General features: G+C 42.2%; 1 protein-coding gene across 7 annotated transcripts in view; it reads left to right on the top strand.

Annotated features, from left to right (window-relative positions):
• The window catches only part of DNAH9 (dynein axonemal heavy chain 9), a 346,949-nt gene that overhangs the window by 76,080 nt on the left and 250,967 nt on the right, over positions 1 to 19,902 (top strand). For all 7 annotated transcript variants that reach the window (XM_039476345.2, XM_074388185.1, XM_010339862.3 and 4 more), the window contains 7 exons: positions 4,519 to 5,389; positions 8,199 to 8,329; positions 8,651 to 8,777; positions 13,716 to 13,868; positions 15,096 to 15,221; positions 17,504 to 17,743; positions 18,073 to 18,233. In XM_039476345.2, the coding sequence (XP_039332279.2) occupies positions 4,519 to 5,389; positions 8,199 to 8,329; positions 8,651 to 8,777; positions 13,716 to 13,868; positions 15,096 to 15,221; positions 17,504 to 17,743; positions 18,073 to 18,233 (1,809 nt within the window). The remainder of the gene's footprint in view (positions 1 to 4,518; positions 5,390 to 8,198; positions 8,330 to 8,650; positions 8,778 to 13,715; positions 13,869 to 15,095; positions 15,222 to 17,503; positions 17,744 to 18,072; positions 18,234 to 19,902) is intronic.

Raw genomic sequence — 19,902 nt, forward strand, 5'->3', positions numbered from 1 at the left:
TTGACCCAAGACTTGCCTGGCCTTGTCCAGGTGTGTCAGGACAGATATCTAGGTTAAAGTACCTAAGAATATGGAATGCACTTATTTCTTTATTAATTAAGACTTACAGCTACTTTAAGATTATTAGCAAAAGCTTTAAAGTAAATTAACCTTTGAAGAAACTGTTATTTATTCGTAATGAACTAAGAGGAAAGCTTTAGAGAGGAACCTTTTATTTGTTATCATTTCCTACAATAATCAACCACTGAGAATCTAAGCATGACAAAAACATATAAAGACCACCTTCTTGTGGCCATCGAGAACAGAATGGAGCAAGGTAGGCTCAAGACCAGATGCTCAATGGGAGAGTGGTTCTAACAGCCCAGGTGAGCAGCAGTGAGGCCTGATCTGAAGCAGTGGCAGAGATAAGGGAGAGGGGAAAATGTGTTGCAGAGAACTTTAGGAAAATATCTGCAAGATTGATTGAACACGGGAGATGGGGGAGAAGGAGAGTGGAAGGTGATTTTTCATCTTTTAGCTTGGACAAGTGGTGGGAAGAGGTTCTCTCTCATTATTCACTGAAAGGAGCACCGAATGGGAGGAGTGGCCGTCACAAGGTCAGCGTTAGACACATTGAGTTTTACGCTACCTGGTGGGTATCAAGGAGAGGTGTGACACCGTTCATGCTATACACAGATATGGACGGTACTGAGGTTAACATTTACCAACAGCCAGTTTTGCAGGAATCAACTTAACTCACTTATTCCTCTCTCTCTAGGGTCATGTCTGGGTCAAGCCTGAATCAGTTATTTTTCTAGGATCAAAGAAATGAACATTGTATTTTCATTCCTTTTAATTATAGTTTCATTCATCCAAACTTTCCAGGCATTTAGAATAAAATACTTTTTGCCTTATTATTTCAATTTCAAAGGCTCAGCCCAACCTTTTCCCTCTTATTACTTTCTTGTTCTTATACTGTATCATTTCCCCAGGGTTTAGAGGATGGCTTCCAGTTTATTGGGCACATGAACCAAGTCTATGACTATCCTGACAATTTGATCTAAAGTTTAGAAATTGTAAGAGGGCTACCTTCCTCCTGTCTATGAGTTCCCTTCACAGCTTAGGCCAAGTTGGTTTTTATGTGTGCTTAGCTACAGAATATGACCACCCACAAATCTAAACTATAAACAAAAATTGCCCCAGGGTAGATGAAGTTTGGAATAGGTTTGATCAATGTTCATCCCTTATAAATATTTAAGGACCCAACATTGATTTAAGAATATTTATTGGTGCCAAAGAAAGAATGTTTAACAAGATAATGTCTAATCTCCTATGTGTACCCCCAAAATAGCTCACAGGTTACCTAGTAAGTTATTCCTGAATGGTCTTCCATTAACAAATTAAACAGGATGTGGCCTTTTAGAATTTGTTTGAATTTGAACTAATACTGAGAAGTTAAGTTCACATTCTAAGTTCACTCTGGTCAAGATAAAAAGTAGAACCTAAAGTACAATTAAAAAAATAAATAAAAATAAATAATTTTTTTTAAAAAGTAGAACCTGCACACACCAACAATTAGCCTTTGGAAATGAAGAAAAAACACAAGAACTCCTCACCCTTGGTCATCTTTTTGCTGGGCCCCTTGCCGTGAGCACATTCCGTTTCTTTCCTCCTAGTTCTTTCTTCCTCATAAAGGAGAAAGCTCCTTGTCTCTCTCTCTCTCTCTCTCTCTCTCTCTCTCTCTCTCTCTCTCTCTCTGTCTCTCTCTCTCTCTCCCCCTCCCTCCCTCCCTCTCTCTCTCTTCCTCCTTCCCTCCCCCTCTCCCTCTCCCTCCCTCCCTCCCTCTCTCTCTCTCTCTCTCTCTCTCTCTCTCTCTCTCTCTCTATATATATATATATATATATATATATATATATGTATGGCCCTTTTCGACTCTGAGCACTCCAACCTTGTGTTCTGAAATATGTGGGAGCTAAAGAATGGGGAAGGCATGCAAGTGATAGTCCCATTCTCTTAAGATGTAAATCTACAACCATAGCACCTGAGCCAAAAATGATTTAGATGGAACGAGCAGGATCCAAACATAACGAGTGTCGAAGTTAATCTGACACTAATTTAATGGTATGCATAACTGTTATTCTGTTGCATGGCAATTAGGCTTAAGTGGTAAACGTTCAGGTAAATGACTTCAATTAGGATTGCTTTCCATCTGTCAAGTGAAATATTTCTAAAGTCAGCAGAGAAAGGGCAGTTGAAAAAAAGGAGTTTGTATGTCATGCTCTTCCTTTTTCCCTCCTTTCGTATTCTACCTACCAACACGCAAACACACACATGCACACACACAAACACACACTGTAGACGGGAGGAAACGGCCAATTCTCTAGTCACTCATTTCCTCGCAACCTTCCCTTTGATGGTGAACCCCATGATGCCCTGTTTGATTTTAGCAGAACATACCATTCTCCCTTACCCCGTGGTGTGTCTGGTAGGTAGCCCTCCAATCACACACAGAAAACTTGAGCCTAGGGATGAGAGTGAGTATAAAATGGGGTTAGAGGAGAAAAATGAGAGGATCCTTGAGCACTAGGGTTATAAGTGCCCTTGACCATAAAAAAAGCTATCTGCCTATGTGGGTACCTTTGCATGTAGGGTCTTACATTGGGGAAAACACTATGCAGGAACGCATGCTTTGCGGGGTGGCAGCATACGGTTTGTCCACACGAGGATGAGAAGCAGTTTCAGGGGCATGCATCCCATAAACACTGGAGAGAAGAGGATGAGGAAACCAGACTAAAAAACTAGAAATGACTTACATTTCTCTAATGACCAATGGTGATGAGCTTTTTTTCATATGTTTGTTGGCTGCATAAATGTCTCCATGAGATACCATCTCATGCCAATTAGTATGGTGATCATTAAAAAATAAGGAGACAACAGATGCTGAAGAGGATGTGGAGAAATAGGAATGGTTTTACACTCTTGGTGGGAGTGTAAATGGGTTTAACCATTGTGGAAGACAGTGTGGCAATTCCTCAAGGATCTAGAACTAGAAATACCATTTGACCCAGCAATCCCATTACTGGGTATATACCCAAAGGATTCGAAATCATTCGTTCATAAAGACACATGCACACATATGTTTAATGTAGCACTATTCACAATAGCAAAGACTTGGAATCAACCCAAATGCCCATCAATGATAGACTGGATAAAGAAAATGTGGCACATATACACCATGGAATACTATGTAGCCATAAAAAAGGATGAGTTCATGTCCTTTGCAGGGACATGGATGAAGCTGGAAACCATCATTCGCAGCAGACTAACACAAGAACAGAAAACCAAACACTGCATGTTATCACTCATAAGTGGGATTTGAGGAGTGAGAACACACGGACACAGGGAGGGGAACATCACACACTGGAGCCTGTCGGGGGTTGGAGGGCTAGGGGAGGAATAGCATTAGGAGAAATACCTAATGTAGATGATGGGATAATGGATGCAGCAAACCACTATGGCATGTGTATAACTGTGTAACAAGCCTGCACATTCTGCACTTGTACCCCAGAACTTAAAGTGTATTTTTTTAAAAAGCTAGAAATGGTGCTCCTAGATGTCAAGGGCAGACCCAGAGGCTGCCCCAGGATGCAGAAGGGAGTGAACCAGGGAAGGGTAAAGGCAGAAAAGGGAGATCAGGGACAGCTTGGAGGAGGACCCATGAAGATGAGGAGCCAGACTTGAGGCACACGGTGAAGGAAAGTGACCACAATTATATATCAAAGACTTTGCAGCCCATCTTCATGACCACTCACAATGGTTCTCCAGCATGGAGTTCTGTTGCCTGAAGCTGATGCAGGCACTGGGGCAAGCTTCACCATGAATGAGGACATCACCCTGGCAAATGGAAATCAGCTGTGGAGTTTTCCTGTGTCCTGCCCCCAGGGATTCTGATTTAGATGGTCTATAGAGCAGTCTGGGCATGGGGATCTTTCAAAGCTTTCAGAAGATCCTAACATGCAGCCGGGGCTGATAGCCACTGCCTCAGAGTGATCAATGGAGGGAGGTCAGGGTCAGACTCCTGAGTGCCAGCCCTCCCACTTAAAGATTGCCTACCACTAGGTTCCTGGCAGGGCCCTTGGGTTTCCTGCTTCTGCTGTAATATGGCAGCTCTTTTGTGTCAAGTGGTCTTCAGAACCAACAACTAAATGAAGGACAGAGTCTAAAGGGGCTTGGATAAGGGGGTGTTCCCTTCTAGACCTGGGTAGAGGACATCCAAGCACAATGTTGTTCTTGTATTACCCTTTTTCCAATGCCCACTCCACCCCAGACTATCCTGAATGTCTTTTTTTTCCCCAAAAGAAAATCCTGGAGAAAAAAAAGACATTCTTTGCTTTGGTGAAAAGAATGTTTTTGGTGAAAGCCTCTGCTCTTTCCTAAACCACCAAGCCTGTAAAGATTTTAGCTGGTTGTTACCTTAGAGATGCTAGGAGGTGGGTCCCTGCATGCTGTACTTACAAAGGAACACACTGTGTTTTGTAGGTTTGATAGCGTCCACCCTCATCAAATGCTGGATGCCAGGCACGTTGAGATCCAGCAGATGGAATCCACCATGGCCTCTATTTCTGAGTCCGCCAACTTATTTGAAGTCAGTGTTCCTGACTACAAGCAGCTGAGGCAGTGCAGGAAGGAGGTCTGCCAGCTGAAGGAGCTCTGGGACACCATTGGGATGGTGACCTCCAGCATCCATGCCTGGGAGACCACACCTTGGAGAGATATCAATGTGGAGGCCATGGACTTTGAGTGCAAACAGTTTGCCCGGCATATCCGAAACCTGGACAGGGAGGTCAGAGCCTGGGATGCATTCACAGGCCTGGAAAGCACTGTGTGGACCACACTGAGCTCCCTGAGGGCAGTAGCCGAGCTGCAGAATCCAGCCATCCGGGAGCGGCACTGGAGGCAGCTGATGCAAGCCACTGGTGTGAGCTTCACTATGGACAAGGACACCACCCTAGCATGCCTCCTGCAGCTCCAGCTACACCACTATGAGGACGAGGTCAGGGGCATTGTGGACAAAGCTATGAAAGAGATGGGTATGGAGAAAACCTTAAAGGAGCTGCAGACCACCTGGGCTGGCATGGAATTCCAGTATGAGCCCCACCCACGGACCAACATCCCTCTCTTGCGCTCTGATGAGGACCTCATAGAGGTTCTGGAGGATAATCAGGTTCAACTTCAGAACCTAGTGATGTCCAAGTATGTTGCTTTCTTCCTGGAGGAGGTGTTGGGCTGGCAGAAGAAGCTGTCCACAGCAGATGCTGTCATGTCTCTCTGGTTGGAAGTACAACGAACATGGACTCATCTGGAAAGCATATTCATTGGGTCTGAAGATATTCGGGCACAGCTACCCCAGGTACCTGCTAAGGAAATCTAGAATCTCTCTCTTCTCTGATCCAGGTGGAGGGAAGGTCACCTCACTCCTGCATTGTCTAGGCTCTTTCCTTTTCTGCCTCCTTGCTTTGACTTTACTTAAAGGGACCTCCCACAAATGTTCACCTTACGTGCCACCAAAAAGCAGGCAGAGGAAAAGAGAGATGGCGAAATGCACATCAATCAGTTTGTCCTTAGATGGGTGGGAAAAAGAAAGGACAACCTCCCTCAGGAAAAAAAAAAAAAAAAAAAACGTGTATATGTAAGAAAGGAGATTTAAAAATACTGGCTATTGCAGTTTGGGTTGAGGTCTGCATGGGTTGCTTCTTGCTTCTTGGATCATTAAAATTCAGGTATCCACTGAAAATGAGTCTTGTTTCCAGGCAAATTCAGGATCCTTCTCAGCAGCATGCCATTCTATAAACCTCTGGCCTGTGCTAGCATTCCAACTACCCATTGTCAGCTAAATACCAAACAATGGATTTCCCTAAAATATGTGTCCTTCTGTGGTTATTACCTTCCCTGTGTTTGCTCCTTCTAATTAGTCCTAATTAATGTGCCATTAACTTACCCCTCTCTCAGTGGCCTCTGGTTCATTTTTAAATTTTTTTTCTTCAGAATCCCTCTGTATTATTTCAGTACAGCAAGTTCTTTGCTTACAAATTAGCCTGATTCCAAAACGTCACGCGCTGTCCAGGCTTTGGTTAGAAATTAAAGCACAGTCTGCCAAAACATAGTTTTCCTGCTAATCTCAAAAAGCGTATTTAGTGCAATACTGTAGATTAAAGGTTGTATGTTTGCAGTGAAAAATAATAGAAAACAATTCTGTATGGCAGTTGTAATTAAGTCAAATTGAATAAACCAGATTTTATTTATCTCAAATGCCAGCGATTGAAGCAGGCCAGGCTTAATGAGAGGGGGCAGAGATAGAGGTGGAGATTCTTGTAGAAACTTTAAGGGATATGTCTGAGGACTTTTAATTAAAAAATGGAAGATTCAGTATCGTTAACTCTAAACAGTGCCCCAGGTTTGTGTACAAAATATATAAACACATTTATTTTCTCTGTAATAACAATGAAACAGAAACAATTTCAAAACGTAATAAAATCAGCCAGACTCTTAACACCCTAACTGGTAACTATTTTCATTCATTATGAATTTTTCCCAACTTTTGCTCATGTATATATCTATTTTTACATAATTGCTCTCAGTGTAATTACAATTTCCTATTCAACTTTTTTCGTGTGAACCTTTATGCCAGATGTTTCAGATACTTCTACGGCCTGATACTGTTTCATTTTTAATTGGAGCAAAACATCTCCTGTAGGAATCATAATTTACTTTACCCTCTTGTTTTTAAGTCTTCTTGGGAGGAGGGGAGGATCACAGAGGGAGGGAATGGCACGCCTGGGCTTGAGTCCTCATTCACTAGCAGCTGTGGGACCTTGGCCAGGGTACTTAACCACTCAATGTCTTGGTTTCCCCATGTGTAAATTAAGACTAGTACTGGTATCTATTCTGGAGTCTTCATTAAAACAATACATATAGCACATACCATTATGATTGTTGTTATATAATAATAATACCCCAAGCTCTACCACCTCACCAGGTGCCAAGTATTTGGCTGAAGCATATTGCATATATTAATCTGTCAGTCATTTCAGTGATAACTGTGAGTGTGTATGTTTGGGAGAAATGACGACAACTGATCAGTTTTGACATCAAAGGGGTATATTTGCTGAGGGAAAATTCATTTTGATTATAAAAACTTTTGCATGGGTCCAGAAAGAACGTTAGATCCACCATCTACTTACGAATCAAGTGTTGGATGCCTGGGGCTTGGGGGTGGTCTCTGCAACCTTTTCAGGAAGTCCTCAAGGTCAAAATTATCTTAATAATAATATTAAGATGTCATCCCCCTTTTTTTCCTCTGGTTCTTCCATGAGGGTGCAGTGGGGTTCTCCAGAAGTTAGATGACATGTGATATCACAATAAATTGATACAGAAGCAGTTTTCTGTTAAGTAAGACGTTGCAAATATTTGGAAAAAAGAAAAGTGAAATGATGCCCTCTTTTCAACTGTTACTTTTTGTTTTGGAAAATATATTTACGTATTTTATTTACCCTAACATAGTGGTTTATTATTGTCACTTTTTAAATGCTTTTTTTTTTTTTTTTTTTTTTTTTTTGAGACAAAGTCACCCTCTGTCATTCAGACTGGAGTACAGTGGCGGGATATTGGCTTTTTGCAACCTCTGCCTCCCAGGTTCAAGCGATTGTCATGCCTCAGCCTCCTGAGTAGTAGCTGAGATTATAGGCATGCCACCAAGCCCAGCTAATTTTTGTGTTTTTAGTTGAGACACGGTTTCACCATCCTGGCCAAGCTGGTTTCAAACTCCTGGCCTCAAATGATCCGCCCACAGCAGCCTCCCAAAGTACTGGGATTATAGATGTGAGCCACTGCACCCAGCCTAATGTGTTAATGAATATTTTTTTAATTTATTTGAAAAAAAAAAACCCTTAGCTTCTAGTACAGAAAATAGAGATATGATAGATATTACCTGCATAAACAAAAGCTCTTTGGACTCCTAAATAATTTTTGAAAATGTACATGGGTTCTAAGATGAAAATGTTTGCGAACTGCAGCTTAAACTAAGGGTGTTTCCTTCTTTGAGTCTATTTTCTGTATTCGTCAACCCAGTAACAAGTTTCTGCTTCTAACTGGTTCCATGGAGGGAGCTTTTAGGAACTGAGTAAGGTGATGTTTAATTGTTTCCATATTTTTATTTGCAGGATTCTAAAAGGTTTGAAGGCATTGACATTGACTTCAAAGAGCTAGCTTATGATACCCAGAAAACTCCAAATGTAGTGGAAGCCACCAACAAGCCAGGCCTGTATGAAAAGTTGGAGGATATTCAGAGCAGGTGAGGGTCCAACTGTTACCCTTCTGTAATAAGAAGGCATCATTTCATTTTCCCCATCTGTCTCTGAGACCTGTGGTGGGGGAATGAATATGTGTGCCCGTGCATGTCCCTTGCTTTACCTGTTTGGGTAACATGAGGAATTAGAGGTGTTGATGCCAGTGTGGACACATTCATGTATATGTTTGCAAATATCTGTAAGTGTTTCTTGTGCTAATTTCTGCATATATTCCATCTATTGCATATATGTACATTTAGGTAATGTATGTGTATCTATGGGTCTAGTCATCCTTAATTGGGAAATTCTGTGTTCTGTGCCCTCAGATTGTGCCTGTGTGAGAAGGCCCTAGCAGAGTACCTTGACACTAAGAGGCTTGCCTTCCCTCGGTTTTACTTCCTCTCCTCCTCCGATCTGTTAGACATCCTTTCCAATGGCACAGCTCCGCAACAGGTAAGCTGGAGGAGCATCCACAGAAAGGTCTAGGAGGAAGGAGTGAGGGGTGCCCAGCAGGAGGCGGATTCAGGCTCCCCATCATGCCTTTTCTCTCTGGCAAGGTGTATACTTCAGACCTGTGTTGCCCCCAGAATCATCACATACCTCAGAGCTTTCTTATTTTATTTTTTTTTATTTTTAGATGGAGTCTTGCACTGTTGCCCAGTCTGGAGTGCAATGGTGAAATCTCTGCTCACTGCAACCCCCGCCTCCCGGGTTCAAGCAATTCTCCTGCCTTAGCCTGGCGAATAGCTGGGATTACAGGCACCTGCCACCACACCCAGCTAATTTTTTGTATTTTCAGTAGAGATGGGGTTTCACCATGTTGGCCAGGCTGGTCTTGAACTCCTGACCTTGTGATTCATCCGCTTTGGCCTCCCAAAGTGCTGGAATTACAGGCATGAGCCACCATGCTTAGTCTACTCAGAGCTTTCTTAATCCCCATCAGTATTGCTGCTCAGCATGCCCTCTGGTCCATCAGAGGCTAATCCCTAACGTAGAACTGAAAAACTTTGAGGATTGCAAAGGTGCATGGGGTTAAAGCTTGGCAGAGAATGCCTTTGATCTGGTTCTGAAGAGAGATCCAGGAAATACTGGCCAAAAGTGATAGCTAAAATTTTGATAGGGAGATATAATTGGAAGTTGTATTAACTGAATATTGAGGTCAGGCTTATTGGCAGAAGCATATGTGAGAAGCCCAAAATTTCATTAGCCATATCATCTTGGGAATATTGCTTTTTTGCAGCAAACTTTCCTCATCCATAAAATAAAGAAACCTGCTGTGTTTGAAGGTTTTTTGAGTATTAAAGTAACTAATTGAAGCAGTGTTGGTATTTGGAGCTACAGACATTGGTTTTGAAATTTGGGAGTGCATCAGAATCCCTTGGAAGGCTTGTCAAAGTACAGATTCTCACTCCCACTGTTTCTGATTCACTATGTCTGGGTGGGGCTGGAGAATTTGCATTTCTAAGAATTTTCCCAACATGCTGCTGGTCTAAGGACTACGCTAGAGAACTTCTGCTAACAGCCATCGTCTCGGTCTCAAAATTCTTGGATGAGTTCTTTTTCCTCATATGATTTTGTTACTCATTTAAAGTATAGTTGGGCTCATTTGCTGTTTTTTGCTTTCAGTGTTAAGGGTTTTTCCCATCCTTGTTTATTTGATTTTTTTTTTTTGAATATGTATGATGCTGCTAGGATTCCAAAAGTCAAACTAAGCAAAAAGATATATATATACTCAGAGATGTATCCTTCCCTTCTCTATCTTTTTCATCTCATCACCACTTCTGCTCCACCCCGTTTAGGTAACCAATTTCATTAGCTTCTGGGTTAGCTCTCCTATGTCTATCTTTACAAAAGTAAGCAACTGCATATTTACATTCATATATGGTACACTGTCTAATTTTGCCTTCTTTCCTACACAAAAGGTAGCATGCTGTGCCTTCTTGTCTGCACTTTTCTTTCTTCTGCTTAGCTACGTAGCATGGAAATCACTCCATATCAAGTCAAAGATATCTCCCTCATTTTTTAATATTTGCACCATACTCCATGGATTGATATACCATAGTTTGGACATAGGTTATTAATAATATTTTTGTAATTACAAATAATGTGGCATTGAATAACTTTGGACTTTGTATTGTTGGTCATCTGTCTTCCAGATAAATTCCCAGAAGTGAGATTGCTGGCTCAAGGGGTAGATACATATGTAGTCTTATTAGATATTGCCAAGTTTCTACCCTTTTGTTTCACCACAAGCAACAGATGAGAGCTTCTCAGAGCCAAAGGATGGAACCATGCATAAGGTTTCTGTCTTTGACCTACCCTTACTGACTTAGTGAAATTATGTTTTGATTTGTTAATAAGAAGCAAGTACTGGCCAGGCGCAGTGGCTCACGCCTGTAATCCCAGCACTTTGGGAGGCCGAGACGGGTGGATCACGAGGTCAAGAGATCGAGACCATCCTGGTCAACATGGTGAAACTCCGTCTCTACTAAAAATACAAAAATTAGCTGGGCATGGTGGTGCGTGCCTGTAGTCCCAGCTACTTGGGAGGCTGAGGCAGGAGAATTGCTTGAACCCAGGAGACAGAGGTTGCGGTGAGCCAAGATCACACCATTGCACTCCAGCCTGTGTAATACGAGCAAAACTCCATCTCAAAAAAAAAAAAGAAGCAAGTACTAAAGAGAGATTATCCCTGATAGTTATAGAGCTTCTTTTTTTCATATAGATGGAAATATTTCCAAAGTAGCCCAGGTGTGATGGGGTTGAAATATTTATTATTGTTGGGCACTGTGGCTCACACCTGTAATCCCAGCACTTTGGGAGGCCAAGGTGGGAAGATCACAAGGTCAGGAGATCGAGACCATCTTGGCTAACACCATGAACCCCATCTCTACTAAAAATACAAAAAAAAAAAAAAAAAAAAAAATTAGCCAGGCATAGCAGTTGAACCTGGGAGGCAGAGGTTGCAGAGAGCTGAGATCGTGCCACTGCACTCTATTCTGGTAACAGAGCAAGACTCCATCTCAAAATGTATATATTTATTATTAATGTATTAGCATTCTGTATTATAAGTGTATTTTTATTCATTCTATGTATAGAAGGGGTCAGTTCACTACCAGATTTTTATACCTCATTCTTTTTAAAAATTAATTGATTTTTTTTTTTTTTTTTTTTTTTGGAGGTGGAATCTTACTCTGTCACCCAGGCTGGAGTGCAGTGGCATGATCATGGCTCACTGCAGCCTCAAACTTTTGGGCTCAAGCGATCCTGCCACACCAGTCTCCAGAGTAGCTGGAACTACAGGCATGAGCCACTACACCCAGCTAACTTTTAAAAATTCTTCGTAGAACCTAAAGTCCCATAAAAAAAAATTCTTTGTAGAGATGGGGTCTTACTTTGTTGCCCTGCCTGGGCTGGTTTTGAACTCCTGGCTTCAAGTGATCCTTCTGCTTTGGCCTCTGAAAGTGTTGGGATAATAGGCATGAGCCACCAGAATAGGTCTCATTCTTCAATATTTATTTTGATTTGTTTCTTATTTGATTTGAGTACATTTTTGAGTAGTCCCCACACTCTAAGAGATGAAGCATGGTGGAATACATTCTATTTCCTTCTGTATCTTGTGACTCTGTCATTTCACATGTGAGGAAGCAAATGGTTAGGGTTAGAATTTATGAGTCAGAGCAATTTCCTCTCAATCCATGCAGATATCACACTGCTGTTTGTTGTTCCAAAGAAGTCATCTGAGGCCTGCCTGCTTTAAAAAAAAAAAAAAATTCCAGCTAGGCTAATTTCTTTCTATCTAGGTCCCTATAGAGAAAAAAATTAAAATTAATTTCTAAACATTTGTATGCTTATATACTTGCTTTATTTTGTTAATTTATGCCTAAAACATGATGAGGTGTCCTATCTGAAAACCAGAGCTTTTATGATCTTGAAAAAGTCTTCTTCTTGTGTGTTTTAAAATAATGTATCTATTCCATTTATCTGTATGTTTTTTCATTTGGGTTTATTATACTCCCATAAGCTGAGATTCCACTTTACACATGTTATATACATTACCTTCTCTTTAATCATATTTTTATTTCTTAGTCCTCTTCCTTGGCATTTATCAGTAAGTTGCTCAAGTTCTTCCACCATATTTAACTTTTTGTATCAATTCAGCACTTCAGTGTTGCTGATACTACTATAAACTGTGCTCTGTCACTCTTAGTTTCCTTACTTTATTTCTCTACCTCTGCCAATGCATCTTTCACCGCGTATTTTATAAACTTCATGTTTAATTTAATTGAAAGTAAAACAAGGTGATGGTTTTCAAATTGATTTGTTTCCATTGCTATATTAAAGCTTTAAAATATATGTGCTCTTATTTGCCCTTTTGAGTCCTGTTTTCTTCTTTTAAATTTTGGAATATTTTCATAGGTTCTATATTGTTGTTGTTGCTGTTGTTGTTGTTGTAATTGTTTTTAATTTGCTATTTGTTTTTCAATAAAGAAAAGTCCATCTTGGTTTTTGTCCCAAATCGGTGTGGGTGGTGTCTCCATGGGTACCCTCACAGTTTACCTAAATACTCTTCGATTTGCCCTCTCATTTTATAAGCTGGAGAGCTGGTTGTTCTAAATTGAGCATTAAAAGTCAGGGTACCAGCAGCTGGAGGGCCCTCGGTAATTTTTCAAGACGCTCTACCAGGGGGCAGGTTCTATTCCTTCTTTTTCCTCCAGCCTGCCATTTTCTTCACCTCAGGACCACAACATAGCTCTGTCCAGCATCCCTGCTAGCACTGCGGCCCAAGGCATTCACTGCAGAGGACCTCTGCTCCTGAGATGTCATGCCTGGGAGCAGCCCGGCACAGCCAGACTGTATGCTTAGCATGAGCGTGCCTGCCCTGCTTGGAACCCTTCTGAGGTGTGTTTGTTGAATTGAAGAGGTTTTAAGAATGGGGTGGCTTCTTCCACAGGCCACTGTCACCACCACTCTTGACTCTCCAGATTCGGTGTGTATTAGCATTCTTTTGCCAGATGGTCCTCTGCTCATTTCCTGTGCCACGGTAGTGTTTTCTTAGGAAGAAGGTTTACAAACTGACCATCATATTTTTCGCGAATTTAGTCCTATTTATAGTAGACCAAGCAGAATTTAGTCAAACCATTGTGGCTTAGTTGGTTTGTAGCTAATGCACAACTCTCACTAGTTTTATTCAGTCTTCCTTTGGCCACTTCTGCAGATTCATTTTATTGCTGTCCTTACATTAGCATTGTTTCCATAAACTTAGTTCTAAATTTTGGTGTCCACCACTCTGCCTTTCACAGCGATTGTCACAGGTAGGCCTCTAAACAATTCTAATAAACAGCTTCCTGAACACATTCTATGACCCTTTGACCTGGTTTCCCTTCGTAGGTTCAACGTCACCTTTCCAAACTCTTTGACAACATGGCCAAGATGCGATTCCAGCTAGATGCCAGTGGAAGACCAACCAAGACAAGCCTCGGCATGTACAGCAGAGAAGAGGAGTACGTGGCTTTCAGTGAGCCCTGTGACTGCAGCGGGCAGGTAACATTATAGTCCTTTCCCCTCCTGGTGCTTTTCTGTCTCAAATGCCTTCATTCAAACCTGATCAGCATCAACTCTAGGAGGTCCTTTCTGGGCTTGGTCCAGAGCTGCTGTCCGTGTCCTCCGACAGCCAGCTTCTTTGACTTGAACTGATGGTGGAGCAGCAGCTGGCGCCCTGCTTTCCTCTTTCAGGGAAGGACACATGTCAAGATTCATCTCTTTTCCTTAACCAAAGACCTGTGCAGAGGGAAATAAAATGCACATAAACAACTAGCCAAGTCAATGAGAAAAGGATGTTAAAATGATTAGGGACACCAGGAGACATCAACATGGCAGCCCCTGGGGCACCCTGCAGGGGAATCTGGGACACTGACACCCTCCCGGGGAGAAAAATGTCCTTTTGTGAAACCGGCTGCTTTCCTGAGATGTCCCCTCTCTGCACAAATATGCCTCAGCGTCACTTCTTCCCACAGCCTTCCGCTTGGAGAACAAACTACCATCCTGCTCCAGGAACTGCTTCCTCCAAATCTCCACGTCCAATGCAAGGACACAAACCATGGGACCGTTTTCCCCTTAAGCCTCCTTCCCATCCTTTAGCACCACCACTGAAGTATAGACCTTTCTTTGTTTGTCGTCCTAAATGATGCAGCAAAGCATTGCCCCTGGGGATTCTCATCTAGTGCCAAATAACACCTGGAGTAAGAATATTTTACAGGGTTCTACCTTTATCACATGAATCTAAGAAAGCAATTCTAGTGCTGGAAAATAATCACTTCTCAGTTATATGAGGGTGGCCCTGGGGTTTCATTCCGAATGTGTTCTTTTTGTAGACCCAGAAAGCGTTTAGTTGGGGAATGCAATCCTGGTTTGCACTTCGTACTCAGGGTAGACAAGGTCATGACAAGCCACTGACTTATTTACACCAGCTCAACACAGATTTCTATTTCCTTGTACAAACTCTGGGTGACAGCCCCCAAACCCTTAACATGATACTCTGTCCTCCATATTACAAATGCACACATCAGCCTGCTGTTAATTATGTTTGGGTCTCACCCATCACCATCCCAATTATGTAAACACATCTCTCTTCACCTTCTGGCAGCCACTTGGGGCTGTGTACCACATCTGGGCTCCACTTCCTTCGCTCCCTCAGGCTGAGTGGAACAAAATGTGTAGTACTAATCAAAACTTTTTAGGCAACTGTCTAACCCCGAGTTGTTCTTTCAGGTGGAAATATGGCTGAACCATGTCCTTGGTCACATGAAGGCCACCGTGAGGCATGAGATGACAGAAGGTGTAGCTGCCTATGAAGAAAAGCCAAGGGAGCGGTGGCTCTTTGACTACCCAGCTCAGGTATTGTAACCAGATCCTGCCATCCTCCACTGGGCTGTTTTCCTTCGCAGCCTCCTCCAGACTTCAGCAGCTGACAGACATCAGGCTGGCTGCATGCTTCACAATAGGGGGACCTGAATCCCAGACCTCTGTGAGGGGTCAGCAGATAGGAGCAGGGAGATTGACAACCATGGCCTAAGTCAGTCCTGACCTTGGGAAATCAACGGTGATCTATTTTTGCCCTTATCGGCTACAGAAGGGAGAAAGTGTCAACAGTTCAACTCTTCGAGCCAGCCCACTTTCTATGTGCCAAGCCCTGTGCTGAGCACAGGACACACCAGCAGGGAACAAGACAATAAGACCTGTCCTGCTGGAGTTCACAGGCTCATATGGAACTGAACCACTGTCACATGTGACTGGCATTTTCATAGGGAAGGCTTAGGACACTCTGGGCGCATACAGCTAGTTAGTGAGGTTGAGGGACACCCCCATGAGCATATGATATGAAAGCTGCAATTTGAAGCAGGAGTTAGCAAGCTAAAAGTGGGAGCAAGGAGCAACCAAGCAGAAGAGCAAGCCCAGGCTCAGAAGCCAGACCATGTCTCAGCCAGAGTAAGCAGGGGAGGAGCAAAGGCTGCAGGTGGATTCTGGAAGCCAGTTCCTACGGACCATGTGAGAGAATCTGACTTGCTTCTGAGATACACCTGAATTCCTTATAGGTTTCTCAGGAGTGTGATAACAGAGAAGGCAGATGTAACAAGAAATGTTTAAAGTAACTCTGACTACAGTATACCACTCCTCCTTCCCTCGGTTAACGGTATGGTAGCAGTGTTGCCGTGTTTGGGGGTTGCAGATGTTTGGTAGTAATCAAAGCCATTTGGTACAGTAGATAAGATTGCCCTTGGAAAGTATATAGAATGAGAAGAGAGTGGAGAACAAATTCTTGAGCATCATTCAGAGCCTGAGGAGGAGCACGGAGGAGCCAGTAAAGCAGAATGAGAAATGGTGTTTGGGGGCAGAAGGAAAACCGGGAAGTAGTAATTATGGAAACTAAGCAAGAAAATGTTAGTAGCAGGTTAGAAATAAAAAATGTGAAACACTTCTAAGAGATCAAGCCAAATAAAGAGGATGAAGAAGGTTCATGGATAAGCTTGGCAAGGCCCTATCAGGGGAGTGGTAAGGAAGAGGCAGTATTGCAGGGGCTGAGGAGTGGAAGAGGTAGAAAGTATTCACCGTGAATGTGAATAGCGGGAGAAACTTGGCTATGAAGAAGAGAGGAGAAAGGAGTCCACACTGCAGAGAAGAAAAGGTATTTATTAACAGTGGGGTTCATACATACTCTCAAATTATCCCAGTAAGGCTGACAATGAGGAGGAACTTCTTTAACAAAACCTAATGGAACATACATTCAAAGGGAAAAATGGACAAAGAGGAATGGTGCTGTTTACTACAACCAAGTTCTCTATTCCACAAAGGAAATAATTCCCATCAGGCTTCCTTGCTTACCTGATTCAGAATTTTGAGAAAAGAGAATGTGTTGCCTCCCCCTATTGTAATAAATGTCATCTAGAGTGGTGTCTCCCAAACCAAATGATACTACAGAGGAGCAATGGACCTAAATTCTCCACCATGAATAATCAAAGTTATGCCTGTTCCACACAGAGTTTCCCAGAAAGCAGAAATACGTATTTGAATTGCTTTTTCTATTTATTTATTTTTAATCTCTGAAAATGCAAGTTGTATTAACCACACTGAATTTCAATATCTTTCATTGTGGCATTCAAAAATAGGCATTTTAAGGCTTTAAAATGTCTTTAAAATCTAGCAAAAGTATGGTAGAAGAGCAAATATGTGCCGTAGATGATCAGCAGAGGCTCACTGAATTAGATTATCAGACCACAGAGGAGCAGAGCAAAGACTGGGTGTTATTGAGATGCTTGGGCAACATACTGTCATCCTCCCAAGCTTGGGAAAGTTGCTGTCTCTGGGAGGTAAAGACTGAATCATCCACGTCACAGTTTCTAGAAGCGACCAGCCTTGATCAGAATCAATCTTGGGTTATTCTCAACCAAATGATTTATTTTTCAAGAGCAGAAAGTGCTTTTCCCACCTGTGTTATTATGACTTCACACCTCTAAGGCCTTAGAGCATATGGTTCACTTAGTCAATGCTGGTGGAAGAGGGAGGGATGGAGCTCATGTCACCCATGCTGTTACATCCTGGGCACTCGCTATGTGATGAGTGGGCTGGTTGGAAACAGCCACGGTAACAACAGCTTTACCAGGCAACTCTTGCTGCCACAGGTGGCCCTGACCTGTACTCAGATCTGGTGGACAACAGAAGTGGGCATGGCATTTGCCAGGCTGGAGGAAGGCTATGAGAATGCCATGAAGGACTATTACAAGAAACAAGTGGCCCAGCTCAAAACCCTCATCACCATGCTGATTGGCCAGCTCTCCAAGGGAGACCGGCAGAAGATTATGACCATATGCACCATTGATGTGCATGCCCGGGATGTGGTAGCCAAGATGATTGCTCAGAAGGTGGGTCCCAAATGTCCAGCGTTGCCCAGTTTTGTGTACAGCTACACCATGAGAATAGCTCGCATACGGCCAAAACATGGGGGCCCCAGGGTCTGTACAGCACTGGCTGGACAGCAGAGGGAGGATCACACTGGCCACTCTTACCTTTTAAAACCTCCAACAGAACCCTGTAATCAGAGCAGCTTATGCTTTCTGTGCTGTGGTGGCCACAGCGTGCTGCACACTTAGCAGCAGTAAACAGCCAAGACATCAGACCCCTATGTATCCTGTGGCCAAGGAACCACTTGCTTCCTGTGATTCACCCACCTACTCTATTACTCTCTCTTTAGGTAGACAATGCCCAGGCTTTCCTCTGGCTGTCTCAGCTGCGCCATCGTTGGGATGACGAGGTCAAACACTGCTTTGCCAACATCTGTGATGCCCAGTTTTTGTATTCCTATGAGTATCTGGGAAACACACCTCGCCTGGTGATCACACCTTTGACTGACAGGTGAGCACTGGTGTCAATCACTGACAGCCTTACTGCTGTTTGGTTCAGCCCAGCCAGTGGGCATCTAGGGTCAAAGTCCCTGTCACTTGCTATTTGTCCATAAAGCAACAGGGAAAGGACCTGACTCAACACAGCAGGTTTAAAGTGAAACTGAAAGGATGTAGGGCAGAGCCTTTCTTGGAACAAATCCCAGAGCAAATCAATGAGCCATGACTTTTTGAGGAATTACTTAGCGTTCATACATACCTGAGTTCTAACACGAGCCCTAACACATACCAGCTGTTTGATTATGAAAAAAAACTGACCTAATTTTTGGTTTCCTCATCTGTGAAACGGAGGTAGTAACTCATACCTTCATGATTATTGTAAGGATTAAAGACAGTAATGCTGGCAGGGAGGGGAGGAGGGAGATGAAGAGAGGTAGGTTAACAGATGCAAATATACAATTAGATAAAAGATACAAGTTCCGTCATTCAACAGCAGAATAGCATGACTATAGTGAACAGCAGTGTATCGTATATTTCAAAGTAGCTAAAAGAGAGGACTTTAGTTATTCCCAATACATAAAAATGATAAATATCCAAGATGATGGATAACTCAAATACCCTGACTTGATCATTACATTCCATGCATGTAATCAAATATTACATATACCCCATGAATATGTAAAATATGTATTGATTTAAAAAGCATACTGATAACCCCCTCACCTCCATTTACAAAACGCAGAGATATTTCTCTATATATTCATTAAAGCTAAGAAATATGCCATAGAATGTTATACTGCACAAAGATTATAATAACTTTCTAAAACTATTCTCTTGAAAATGTCATAGTGTAATTTAATGAAGAACTCTAAGTAAGTGAATAATGTATTTTGCTTTCCAGGCATATTTATAAAAATAAATATGGTTCATTAAAACAAGCACATAAAAAAGACAGTAATACTCCTAAAGAGGTTAGTATATAAGTGCTCAGTAACCGATGCCTATTATTATTTTCTTGTCAATCAATTGATCAATCAACTGGCAAATTGATTTGGTATCTCTTACTTTGGGAAAAAAAAAATAAGCAAAGTAGTTCCAACCATTAAGGAGCGTGCATTTTATTTTTTTTAGAAAGACATAATTTCTGTCACTTATATTCACACATGAATGAATTCACTGCAGTCAACCGAACAAGTCACTGGTAATACTAAGATGACTAAAACATTTTCTGCCCTTAAACTCCAGTTTTAATGAGGGAAATAAGACATATGTAGATTGAAAATTTAAATAACACCAAGGGGAAATGTTCAAGGCCATAGTATAAAATAGGGTACAAGGCCAAATGCAACACATTTCCAAGCAGGTGACTCAGCAGAAAGCCCTCAGAGCACAGAAGGCCCCACTCAGAGCAGGAGGAAAAGGACTGGAAAGGCTTCAGGGAAGAGATGGTATTTGATCTGAACCTTGAAGGATATACTGGGTTCCTGGAGGATTTCAATAGGTGATGAGATTACTGTCAGAGCGTCCATGAAATTGTATAAAAATCTGTTCACAAGTCACTTTTCCTATTAAGAGCGATACACAACATTCATTAATTGTTAAAATGCTAGGCCTCCCCAAAAGCTAAAGAGCTACTGATAAACATTGCTGGAAAATAGCATACCGTGGGCAAAGTCAGAGAC

This window comes from Saimiri boliviensis, chromosome 17 (assembly GCF_048565385.1).
Source record: "Saimiri boliviensis isolate mSaiBol1 chromosome 17, mSaiBol1.pri, whole genome shotgun sequence".
NCBI classification, from domain to species: Eukaryota; Metazoa; Chordata; class Mammalia; order Primates; family Cebidae; genus Saimiri; species Saimiri boliviensis.